The sequence below is a fragment of the Lepidochelys olivacea genome (assembly GCF_965140295.1).
Source record: "Lepidochelys olivacea isolate rLepOli2 genome assembly, chromosome: 20".
In the NCBI taxonomy this organism is placed as follows: Eukaryota; Metazoa; Chordata; order Testudines; family Cheloniidae; genus Lepidochelys; species Lepidochelys olivacea.
In genome coordinates, this window is record NC_140430.1 from 17,762,346 (window position 1) to 17,775,254 (window position 12,909).

The following is a 12,909-nucleotide window of genomic DNA, read 5'->3' on the forward strand; positions in this document are numbered from 1 at the left end:
ATAATTAGTTCATTAAAGAGAACGCGCAAATGAAAAGAACTGAATGAAAGAACAACAAAAAATGAAAAGAAAAGCGTAAACCAGTGAAAATGAATGAAAAAGAATGAAAGAGGGGAAACGAATGAACCAGTGAATGAAAGAACCAACCAACAGGTGAATGAATGAAAAAAAGAACAAATGAGTAAAAGAAAATGAATTAAAGAACAAAAAAAAAAGAAAAAGAGGAAGAATGATCGACCGAACAAATGAATAAAGGAGCGAACAAAAGGTTGAGAGAGGAAAAATGAATGAACAAGTAAAGGAGTGAATAAATACAGGAGTAAACGAACGCAAGATTGAAAGAGGAAGAATGAACGAATAAAGGAATGAACAGATAAAGGAGCGAACGTGAAACATGGTGGAGGAAGAATGAATGAATGAATGCAGGAAGAAATAAATGGAGGAATAAATAAATGAAAGAGGAAAAATGAAGGAATGAATGAAGGAACAAAGAAACAGACAAGGAAGAAAGGAAAAAGAAAGACAGAGACCGACGGAAGCAGCAAAGGCAGCCAGGCCAGGTGACAGTAGGTGTGGCCCAGGGACTCACCAGTTTCTCTATGGAGAGCTGGAAGTTGGTGATCTGTTTCAGGGTCTCGTTGTCTCTCTTGATCTCATTCACGCACTGTGCCAGGTCCTAAGGGATGGGGGGGACACAATGAGCCCTTGGTCAGCACCAGCCGTGCTTGGGGATGTGATCCATGGTTGGGTTTTCCCTTCAGGGTCCCCAGGGCATTCTCTGCTGGGGGGAATGGCCGTCTGATGTCTGACTATCAAAGAGGGCAGTTTCCTTGGGGCAGAGTGACATCCCTTGCTAGCAAAGGGGGCGCCAGACCCCCTCCATTACTGCTCTGCCCCGCCGCCACCCAATGGGGTGTACTGAATAGCCCCAGCCCAGCACCCCAGTAGCAGCCCCAGCCTCCCCACCCCACAAACCCCCCCACTCTGCAGCCCCCCCCGCCCACAAACCCCCACCACAGTAGCACAAGCCCCCCCACCACTCCCCTCCGCACCATCCTCCCCACCTCACGAGCCCCTGCACTTGGCACCACTTCCTCCACTCCCAGCCCATTGCACCAACCGCAAAGTAGTCACCGGATATTTCCTACAGTGTATTTACACGGTGTTTATTCTCGTGTATTTGTTTAGGGTGAGCAGATTTTTTTGAATTTTCACTGAGACTATGAACGTTTTTTTTTTAATCGATTTTTGTAGATTTAAATTTTCACAGTTGCACGAATTTACGGGTTTTAAGCATTTTTTCCCCCCTATTTTTATTGGTCGAAATGTTCACACTTCGGGATAATTATGAGGTGCTCAGGCGATGCACTGACAGCAGATTCAAAACCTGTGAACATCACACGTCACGTACACAAAGTAAAGACCCTCCAATCAACAAATCACCCCTGTTTTCACGAGTCATTTGCTAGTCCGGTGGTTCTCAACTGGGGGTCCGTAGCCCCCTCGGGGTCCACAAGCCCTTTCAGGGGGGGCCGCAGAACCCCGCCGCTGAAACCCAGTGCCCCGCGCCCTGGCACCCCCTGTAGGGCTGAAGCGTTGAGGGGGCACAAGGGTGCTGCTCCCCAAACTGCAGTGCCTAACCCAGAGTGGAGTAGTTCTGGGGGCAGCTCCTTCCCCCCACCCCCTCCTCTCCCTCAGCCCCCCGCCCCCCGGCCAGATCCTAGGCAGGAAGACAGAGCCAGGTAGTGCGAGGCAGCTGCTCTCTGGCTGATGGTGCCAGGGAGTGGGCAGCGGTGGCATCCCCCCATCTGCCCCTGGTGCCTGGGGTTGCGTCTGCTTCTCAGCTCCCAGCCTCCTTTGACTGCTCACGCAGATGGTCAGAGCTGCCCAGGCAGCTCCAGGCCCAGCAGAGCCCTTGGGGAGTAGCCACGGGCTACAGCCCCAGACAGGTGGGTGGCCTGATGAGGTGAGTCATGGGGTGGAGATGGTGCTCCCTCCCCAGACCCCGCTGTGCAGAGCTGGCCCGAGCCCTGACGGCCCTTCCCCCTCTGCCCCCCACAATAGAAGTCAAACTGCGGCTGTGCCCCAGGGTCCCGGGCCCGGAGCCCCCACCCCACCCCACCCTGGCTGGGCCCCGGCATTTTTCTAGCATGTTGAGGGGGCCTCAGAAAGAAAAAGTTTGAGAACCCCTGCGCTAGTCCACTTGTAACACACCTAACTCAAAAGTCTAAGTCCCTGGATTTGGACTCTAATACGGTCTCAACTGGCATTCTTCTTACTTTGCCTACCTCTAAATGTCGATTATCATCAGTGGAAATATTTTTGTTGGTTTGTGTGTGTGCGGTGAAATCGATGCTTACCAACATTTACGATAAAAATCAAATACTTCCAAGCCTTATTAACTAATTTATTATATTACCTCAGGAGCGGCGGAGGTAAGTGCCCTAAAAGCGGGGGGCCACAGGCACCCGAACCGTGGCCCCGCACTCCTGTGCCCCATCACCCCCCCCAGCCCTGCCCCCACACTGCCCCTTCTCCCCAAGGCGTCCCCCCTGCCTCTTCCCCAGATCCTCTGCTTCCACACTGCCTCTTCCCTGCAGTGACCCAGCCCCCCGCTCGCTCCTCTTCGCCCCCCCATCACTTGCCCTTACAGCCAGTGAAAAGTGGGGGGGGCCATGACCCCCTGGTCCCCCCCGTTCTGGTGCCCCTGTATATTATATTATATTATATTATATTATATTATATTTAAGGTGTGTCTACGCTTAAACATTTTCAGAAGTAGCTATTCCGGAATAAATCCACTTCCAAAGTGCATTAAGCTAAATTGGAAAAGGCATTCATCTTCCAGAATAAGAGTATCCACACTGGTACTTATACCAAAAGAACTATTCTGGAATAGTGAAATTATTATTAATTATTATTACAGTTATTATTTATTATTGTTGTTGTTGTTATTATATTTTATCATTATTCCAGAAGAGCTATTTATAATTATTACTATGATGTCATTTATTTAATAATTATTCCAGAGTAGCTACTTATAATTATTATTTTCATTACTATGTTTATTTTATTGGTATACAATAATTATTCTGGAATCGATTTTTTTATTATTACTCCATTTTAAAAGAATTATCCTAGAATTTTCTTATTAGGTAATTATTCCAGAATTATTCCATGTCTCCACAAGCCCTCGAGTCCCTGAGATGTTCCGAATCAAAATTTTTCAGCAGTTCCATTCTCAGGAAAATTTCAGACTCAGGGCGATGGTCCCCATCCCCCTCTCCCTCCCCCGTACTTGCAGTGTCAGAATTTCCCCTGGGAGGAAAGTCCCCCTTCCACCCAGCCTTACACAGGAACTTTCCTACCCTCACCCCGCAAGCATAAGCCCCTCTGGTGCGCACACCCACCCACCAGGCCCCGGAGCGTTTTGCGACCAAAACACTGAGAGTCCCTCATGACCATCCCGAAAGTTGGCGGCACCCAAGAGCCGGAGAGCCGGCCTCACCCGCATGGCATCCAGCGCCAGCCGCAAGTTCTCCTTTTCTGTCGGCTCCACGGTATGTTTCACCAGCTCCTGGAGAGAGGAAATTAACCGGGATGGATTTGACTGACTCAAAGGCATTTCTGGCTCCTCCCGCAGAGGGTTCCAGGGTTCCCCAGCTCCCCAGAGCGAAGCATCGTGGGGCAGAGCCAGGAACCCATATAGTGCTGGGCGCTGTATGTGATTTATTAGGGGTATTACGGTAGCACCTAGGTGCCCCAGTCGTGGCTCAGGACCCCGCAAAGAGAACATAAAGACGGCTCCTGCCCCAAAGAGCAGACTTCCTAGTCTGAAGCTGACCCCAGGCTTCGATGGAAGAGCTGGCCAGACCCAGCTGGCACTGATGGGGATTATACCATGCCAGAAACCTATAGGGCTTTCTTTCTGATGGTGGTCATTGTTCTGCCTATTTTATAGAGAGAAACTGAGGCACTGAGCGGGGAAAGGACTTGCCTATGGTCACACAGCAGGCCAACGGCACAGCCAGGAATAGAACCCAGGAGTCTTGATCCCCAGCCTACCCCCTGCTTTAGCCCACAAGACCCCACTCCACTCCCTGAGCTGAAAATAGAACCCTGACTGCCAACCTGTGACCCTTCTGCACAGACTACCCCCACCTCCCCATGACCAGGGCCTTTCGTGCCCACCCCCAGCTTCCCGCCAAGGGTCTGTACCTGCAGAAGCAGATGGTACTTCAGCACCCGTTGCATGGGCACCATCAGCAGGTCACGCAGGGTGAAGCGCCCATTGTTGGCTCGTTGGGAGCATTCCTGCACGACAAGAAGGGGCATTGGCGGGGGAAATGCCCAGTGTGCTGAGGGCTGGCCAGAAGGTCCCACAGAGACTAGGGCCAGTCCTATGCGATGGGACACCCATAGGGCCCCAGCTAGCTCCTGACTGAGCCAGGACTATGGAACCCATCCACCCCTGTGACCCCATGGCACCTCCTGCCATGCCCTCTGAACCCCCTGACCCTGGCACCTCCTGCCATGTTCTCTGAGCCCCCCGACCCCATGGCACCTCCTGCCGTGCCCTCTGAACCCCCCGGCTCAATGGCACCTCCTGCCATGCCCTCTGAACCCCCCAACCCTGGCACCTCCTGCCACATTCTCTGAACCCCCCAATCCTGGCACCTCCTGCCGTGCCCTCTGAACCCTCCTGGCCCCATAGCACCTCCTGCCATGTTCTCTGAGCCCCCTGACCCCATGGCACCTCCTGCCACGTTCTCTGAACCCCCCCAACCCTGGCACCTCCTGCCGTGCCCTCTGAACCCCCCTGGCCCCATGGCACCTCCTGCCATGCCCTCTGAGCCCCCCGACCCCATGGCACCTCCTGCCACGTTCTCTGAACCCCCCAACCCTGGCACCTCCTGCCGTGCCCTCTGAACCCCCCTGGCCCCATAGCACCTCCTGCCATGTTCTCTGAGCCCCCTGACCCCATGGCACCTCCTGCCACGTTCTCTGAACCCCCCCAACCCTGGCACCTCCTGCCGTGCCCTCTGAACCCCCCTGGCCCCATGGCATCTCCTGCCATGTTCTCTGAGCCCCCCGACCCCATGGCACCTCCTGCCACGTTCTCTGAACCCCCCAACCCTGGCACCTCCTGCCGTGCCCTCTGAACCCCCCTGGCCCCATGGCACCTCCTGCCATGTTCTCTGAGCCCCCCAACCCCATGGCACCTCCTGCCACGTTCTCTGAACCCCCCAACCCTGGCACCTCCTGCCGTGCTCTCTGAACCCCCCTGACCCCATGGCATCTCCTGCTGTGCCATCTGAACCTCCCAACCCTGGCACCTCCTGCTGTGCCCTCTGAACCCCCCTGACCCCATGGCACCTCCTGATGTGCCCTCTGAACCCCCTGACCCTGGCACCTCTGCCATGTCCTCTGATGTCCCCAGCCTATTCCTGCTTAGGGGGTTTCCGTTAGCACGGAGGGATGTGGGGGATGGGGCTGTTGTTAGAGGATGGATGGGGAGGGGGGAGTGGCTAGGATGATTCAGAACCATGGCCCTGACCTCCAGCTTCATCCTCACGTCCATGCTGGCACCAGCCACTTGGTCCAGACACCGGCTGGCTGCTTCCACCTGACTGCAGTATCTGCCATAGAGCAGGAACCTGGGAGGGCAAAAGGAAGTATGGCCATGAGCCGGGCGAGGGGAGGGAGAGCTGGCCCTGGCCTAGTCTGGAAAGGACCCTGGGCTTGTCTTCTTCCCGTCTCCACTCATAGCCAAGGGGAGAAATAGAAAGGTGGGAACTCGGGAAAGAGGTGCTGGGAGCCCCGTATCGTGGGAATGGAGAGTGGGGAACACTGGTACCATCTGTGCCCTGACTCCCTTGTCCCTCCTCTGCTCTCCACGTGCGAAGAGAGCGCCCACAAGGTGGGCTTAGTTTTCTTGCTCGGCTGGGGGGGTGCCATGTGGGCAGGGAATACAGAAGTGGGGTGAGGGGGTGGACAGAAGGGGACATCTCCACGGATTCTTCTAGATACTGAGCTCTCAGGGCAGGAAGGAGAATGGGGAACCGACCCTCCCCCCAGCAAGGGGGTCTGGGTCGAGGGGGACGGGGAAGAACATGTGGCTATGGAGCATACCCAAGAGACCCCACTAGGGGAAGCTCCTCCACCCCTTCCCAGGGGTTCTTCTCCCCACCATCACCTTTCCAGACAATCCTCACCTTTCCTTGTACTTGATAAAGACCTGGTAGAGGTTCTGGGCGTTGCTGAAGGACAGGACGTTCTTCAGGTCATCCAAAAAGAATCGATGCACCTTCACGAGGTCCTGGGAGCGTGTTGGGGGGGAGGTGGGGGGAAATCAGCTCAGAGCCACTCAACCTGCTACAACTAGCTCAGTCACCAGCTATGGGCTGTACAGAAACATCACGTGCACCACAAGTCTCATGCTGGAGGCCCAGGGGAGGCGGACTTAGATCTAGACCCCAAGATTAGACTGTGGAACCCACCAGGACATGGGCTTCCTGGGCTAACAGCTGATGTGAAATTTGCCCAGTCCCCACTTACAGAGCAGGAACCCATTGTACTGGGTGCTGTACACACACAGAACAAAAATATCAGTGGGGCCAGATCCCCGGCGGGTGCAAATGGGTGTGGCCCCACTGAAGTCAATGGGCCAGACCCCCCAGTTGTGTTAATGAGATCCCCTGGTTGTAACAATCAGGCCTCACTCCTATCCAGGACCAGAAAGAGAATCCAGGAGTCCCGACAAACAATCCATCTTGATCTAACCAATAGACCCACAGCAAAGAATAGAACCCAGGAGTCCTGACTACCAATCCTTCTTGATCTAACCCCTAGACCAGATTCCTTCCTAGAGCCAGGAATAGAACCCATGAGTTCTGACTACTAAGCTGGCTCACCCTAACCAGTAAGCCACACTCCCCTACCAGAGCCTTTTAGTTCTAGGAACCTACCCATGACCTACTGCAGGAGACAGTGTGACATTCATAACTACCCCTGCATGGATTGCCAATGAAATTTGGATCCAGGGCCTTCAGCACAGGCTGCTGCCTTTTGAGCTAAAAGAGCAACTCCATTAGCTGCTAGCAGTAGCAGGTTGTTATACACTTTGTGGAACAGCCACTAGAATGTGGGGATATATAGCACATACTGAACTTCTGAGTCACACAGTCCCCTAAACAGGGAAGGTGGATTGATGGGTGGTATTTAGCCTGGGTTTCCAGGATGGAGCTCAGTTTGAGTCAGGAGAGGTACATGAAGAAGAGAGTAACTTACCTCAATGTTGATGAAAATGTTCTCCATGTCCTCCAGCTTTAGAAATCTCTGCAGGGGCTTCATAAAGTGCTGCAAACACACAACGGGGAGTTGTCAAACAGGGCAGACCTGTCTGAATCACACGGCTTGGGGCCAGATTCCACAGACAAACCCTGGCTGGATTTTCATGGAACATACCCAAGGGAGCGAGATTGGGTAGTGGGAAAGGAAATAGCATTGTCATTTAAAGGGACCACCCTCCTGGAGAGGGTAAAACATGCACCTCTGTGATTCAGGGGTTCAAGGTCAAATGTGTATGCTAAAGGTTGAAGGTTAAAGTAATCCAGGAGTTAAAGCTTCGCTCAATCTAAAGTTAAAGTGAGCTCAATCCATTTAGCTTAACAAAGAGAAGGTTAAGGGGTGATGTGATTATGGCCAGTAAGTACTGACATGGGAAACAAATATTAGATAACGGGCTCTTCTGTCAAGCAGAGAAAGGTCTAACATGATCCAATGGCTGGAAGTTGAAGCTAGACAAATTCAGACTGGAAACAAGGCGTAAACTTTTAACGGGGAGGGTAATTAACCATTGAAACAATTGACCAAGAGTTGTGGTGGATTCTCCCATCACTTTTTAAATCAAAATTGGATGTTTTTGTAAAAGATCTACTCTAGGAATTATTTTTGAGGAAGTTCTTTGGCCTGTGTCATTCAGGAGGTCAGACTAGATGATCACCATGGGCCTTTGTAGGCTTGGAATCATTCTATGTCTCTATGCTTGAAGGGTAAAGTGATCCAGGAGTTAAAGGTTGGTCCAAATTTTTCTGTTGAAATTTTTTGGATGAAAAATTGGAGCGTTGACATTTTCACAGAAAGCGTCTGCCTTCCTCCAACATTTTTGATTTTTCTTTTTTGGGTCAGAAAACTGAAAAACGTCCAGCTTTGGACCAAATCTCTTGGAGGTGGTTTCGTTTCTTTTCATTTTTTCATCAAAAACATTTCAGGTTTTTGATGTAAAATCAAAATTGGTCACTGAAAACTGTGTTCTCAATTAAATGTTTTGCAGAACCCCCAGCATTTTTCTACCGGCTCTAGGGGAAAGCTCCTCTTCTCCTTAGGTACGGTGAGAACTAGCGGACTCATCCCCCATGGTGGGGAGGTTGTCTCTGGGGACTGAACCTGCAGCATCTGGAGCTAAAAGCTGGTCGTTCTGTTGCTTGAGCTGTAGGTGGTAGAATGCTTTTACACGGCTACATATGGTGCAGTCACTAAAGGGCTAGGAAGGGCTATACACTCTGCAGTCACTGCCTCAAGTAGCACCATGGTGACCTTTGCCCACATGGGCTCTGACCCTCTTTCATGCCAACCTGGCCTTTTCAAGGGTGTCCCCCCAGCTCCTGCCGCCCACACAACCCTCCCATTAAGGGGGCAGGGGAAGCCAAACTGAGATGAGCCCCTTGTTCACCATGTCATAAAATCATAGAATCATAGACTATCAGGGTTGGAAGGGACCTCAGGAGGTTCTCGTCCAACCCCCTGCTCAAAGCAGGACCTAATCCCCAACTAAATCATCCCAGCCATACCTCTGCCTATGTCACAGGGGGAACGGTCTGCACCCCCAGCGGGCCGAGTGGCCAGCAGAGATGGCAGGACTGGTGGGCCGCCCACCTGCCATACCTGGTAGATTGATTCTAATGTGTCTGTGTATTTCTCCTCCGTCTGTCTGATTTCTTGAAGGCAGCAGTTCCGCTTATCCAGCTCTGTCATCTTCTGTTGCAGGAAGACACAGTGCAGATACCTGCCATTCAGTAACCTTAACCGCTGGGGCCAGATGCCCAGCTGGAGACCCACAGCCCTCCCCAAGCTCGTAATCGAACCCAGGGGTCCAGACTCAAAGCCCCCTCTACTCTAACCACTAGACTCCAGCTCTCTTCCCAAGCTGGGAACAAAGCCCAGGAGAGCTGACTCCCACTCCTCTCTGCTCTACCCCCTAGGCTCCACTCCCCTTCCAGAGCTGGGAATGGAACCCAGGAGTCCTAGAATATCTCCACATGCTGAATACCTCGAGCCACCTTCGGGGTACATCCCACTCCAGCAGCAGGGACTCAGAAACGTACCCTTCCTGTTACTTACTGGCATGACAACCGGCTCCGACCTCATCAGGTCTTCGTAGATTTCATCTCCTTCTGCCTCCTCATTCTCCACGCAGTCGTACAGGTCGTCATCTTCCTCCACCGTGTCACTGGGGAGTTGAGAGCGAGAAGGAAGCTCAGTGCCCTGCACCGGGTCTGACCCCTTATCTTGCAGAACATCCAGATGTTCCAACTCACAGGCCAAAATTCAATATTTAGGCACCTAAATAAGTGGTCTGATTCTCAGAAGTGATGAGCTCCCCCAAGGGTTCCTCAGCACCCAATGATTAATATCTGTACAGACCCCAACTGAGATCAGGGCCCCATTGTGCCAGGTGCTGCACAGACCTGGATGGAGATCAGGGCCCCCATTGTGCCAGGTGTTGCTAGGGTTGCCAGGTGTCCGGATTTTGACCAGAACACCTGGTCAAAAAGGGATCCTGGAAGCTCAGGTCAGCACCACTGACCAGGCCATTAAAGGTCCGGTTGGCAGGGCTGGCAGGCTTCTTACCTTGCTTCGCGCATGTCCCTATGGTCCCTAGACGTAGGGTCTGCCAGGGGGGCTCTGTGTGTTGCCCCCCCCCCCCGTGCCAGCTCCTCAGCTCCCGTTGGCCGGGAACTGCGGCCAATGGGAGCTGTGGGAGCAGCACCTGCGGTGGACGGGGGCAGTGCATAAAGCCGCCTGGCCGCACCTCCACCTAGGAGCCGAGGGACATGTAGCCACTTCTGGGAGTCACCTGAGGTGAGCACCACCTGAAGCCCGCACCCCTTACCCCCTCCCCCACCCCAATCCCCTGCCCCAGCCCCGAGCCCCCTCCTGCACCCAAACTTCCTCCTGGAGCCTGCACCCCGCACCCCCTCCCGCACTTCAACCCACTGCCCCAGCTCAGAGCCCCCTCCCGCACCCCAAACCCCTCATCCCTGGCCCCACCCCAGAGCCCACACTCCCAGCCAGACTCTACACCTCCTCCTGCACCCTAGCCCGAAGCCCCCTCCTGCACCCTGAACCCCTCATTTCTGGCCTCCCCTTGAGCCCGCACCCTCAGCCCCCAGCCCATCCCCCGTCCCACACCCCAACCCCCTGCCTCAGCCTGGAGCCCCATCCCACACTCTGAAGCCCTCACCCCCCTCCCACACCCCAACCCCCTGCCCCAGCCTGGTGAAAAGGAGCGAGTGAGGGTGGGGGAGAGCAAGCAACAGAGGGAGGGGGGATGGAGTGAGCGGGGGCAGGGCCTCAGAGAAGGGGCAGGGCCTTGGGGAAGGGGCAAGGCAAGGGTGTTCGGTTTTGTGCTATTAGAAAGCTGGCAACCCTCTGCATGGACTGAGATCAGGGCCCCCATTTTGCCAGGCGCTGCACAGACCCCAACTGAGATCAGGGCCTGTTGTCTCGGGCACTGCACAGACTCCCCAGAAAGATGGGGGCCCCCGTTGTGCCAGACACCTCACAGACTCCAAGTGAGATCAGGGCCCTCATTGTTCCAGGCACTCCACAGACCCCAACCAAGTTCGGGGCCTCCCCGTGCTGGGCCAGTGCTTGGCAGTGCAGAGCCCCGGCACCTCCGGGCTTGGTAGTGCGTCGCCCCGGCACCTCTAGGCTGGGCACTTCAGAGCCCCGGCACCTCCGGGCTTGGTAGTGTGTCGCCCCGGCACCTCTAGGCTGGGCACTTCAGAGCCCCGGCACCTCCGGGCTTGTTGCATCTATTCGACATTGGTGAGGCCTCATCTGGAGTCCTGTGTCCAGTTTTGGGCCCCACACTACAAGAAGGATGTGGATAAATTGGAGAGAGTCCAGCGAAGGGCAACAAAAATGATTCGGGGTCTAGAACACATGACTTATGAGGAGAGGCTGAGGGAGCTGGGATTGTTTAGCCCGCAGAAGAGAAGAATGAGGGGGGATTTGATAGCTGCTTTCAACTACCTGAAAGGGGGTTCCAAAGAGGATGGCTCTAGACTGTTCTCAGTGGTAGCAGATGACAGAACAAGGAGTAATGGTCTCAAGTTGCAGTGGGGGAGGTTTAGGTTGGATATTAGGAAAAACTTTTTCACTAGGAGGGTGATGAAGCACTGGAATGCGTTGCCTAGGGAGGTGGTAGAATCTCCTTCCTTAGAGGTTTTTAAGGTCAGGCTTGACAAAGCCCTGGCTGGGATGATTTAACTGGGAATTGGTCCTGCTTCGAGCAGGGGGTTGGACTAGATGACCTTCAGGGGTCCCTTCCAACCCTGATATTCTATGATTCTATGATCTGTTATGAATCTAAAAAAATGACTTGAGTCCCAGCACCTTTTTCATTACATATGAAGCACCGTGGGGGGCACTGCACAGACGCGTAATGAGAGAGTCCCCGCCCCGAAGATTTTGCAGAATAAACAGGCAAGACAAAGTCAAGAGCGTGGCCTCCATTTTACAGAGGCAGAGTCGCCCAGTGGAAAAGCAGGGAACAGGACCCTTTCGACTGCCAAGCCAATGCTCTCTCCAGGTCACGCCCTATGGCTTTTGGTGGAGACGCAGGGGGGCACTTACTCAATCTGATCCGAAAGGTCGCCGTAAATGTCATTGTCCGCGACGCTGTCCTCGGTGGGGAAGGGGCTGAAAGAGGACGGAGCCAGCTCATGATCAGGTTATAACGCGGGCAAGCCTCGGTCGCGACCGTCTCCTCTCCAGGAGGGTTCGTCTCTCTGGCCTTTTCTGCCCTCAGTTTTACCCCGGCTGCCCCCATGTCCCAGCGGCACAGGGCTGCCTGCATCCCTGCCCCTCTCATGGAGCTGATCAGCCAGAAGGGGTCACTCAAGAGACTGTCCGTGGGCAAACTTGGACAGATGTCACAGTCAACCAAGGTGGCCATTTACTAACCACATGACCACCACAGCTGATAACTTCTAATTGAGGGGAAGGTCTAGGAGGTAGGACTAGGCCCTCAGATAGGGTTTGGTGGGGAAAGGTTTTCCCGTCCTGCGAATAAGAGTTGAAAATTTTTTCCATAATGAATTGGGGGCAAAAGGCTGCAATCTTGAAACTAGTCCCGCATGGAGAAAACTAATTTTTTTTTTCGTTTCTGGTGCACTGAAATGTTTCATTTCAATCTTTTCAACCCCAGTTTTGTTCAGACTGGCCAATTTATTCTCTTTTTTTTAAATCCTTTTCTTTTTTTACCCATCTGATTAGCTTCAATCTCCCAATGAAAAGTTGTTTCCAACTGGAGAACCGAAATTTTTCCATTTTGAAAATGTCCAAACGACACATTCTGACCATCTCAAAACTTTCTTCAGAGTCAGGAAGAATTTGGTCAACCTGTCCCTCTTTCACAGCCAGTTTTGGTGTCAACGAATCAGCATTTCGGATGAAAAAATGATTTGCTGGAAAATTCCTACCCTCGATATCACCCAGTGCAGGACTCTGGATACCTGGCTCGTGGATTCTAGACCCATGTAGGCTGCCTGATTTGGACCATAAACTAGGATCCTTCCCAGCAAGGAGAGGCCAGGTGATATTAATGAACTACCAGGCTGA

At 53.2% G+C, this 12,909-nt stretch overlaps 1 protein-coding gene across 5 annotated transcripts in view; it reads right to left on the reverse strand.

Annotated features, from left to right (window-relative positions):
- Positions 1-12,909, reverse strand: part of VAV1 (vav guanine nucleotide exchange factor 1) — a 64,906-nt gene that overhangs the window by 15,598 nt on the left and 36,399 nt on the right. For 3 of the 5 annotated variants that reach the window (XM_084610282.1, XM_084610284.1, XM_084610281.1), the window contains 9 exons: positions 11,923-11,988; positions 9,403-9,511; positions 8,947-9,039; positions 7,291-7,359; positions 6,216-6,319; positions 5,558-5,657; positions 4,219-4,314; positions 3,509-3,577; positions 590-676 (listed from right to left, as the gene is read on the reverse strand). In XM_084610282.1, coding sequence (XP_084466408.1) covers positions 590-676; positions 3,509-3,577; positions 4,219-4,314; positions 5,558-5,657; positions 6,216-6,319; positions 7,291-7,359; positions 8,947-9,039; positions 9,403-9,511; positions 11,923-11,988 — 793 coding nt within the window. The remainder of the gene's footprint in view (positions 1-589; positions 677-3,508; positions 3,578-4,218; positions 4,315-5,557; positions 5,658-6,215; positions 6,320-7,290; positions 7,360-8,946; positions 9,040-9,402; positions 9,512-11,922; positions 11,989-12,909) is intronic. The other 2 variants (XM_084610283.1, XM_084610285.1) reach the window with 2 other exon arrangements.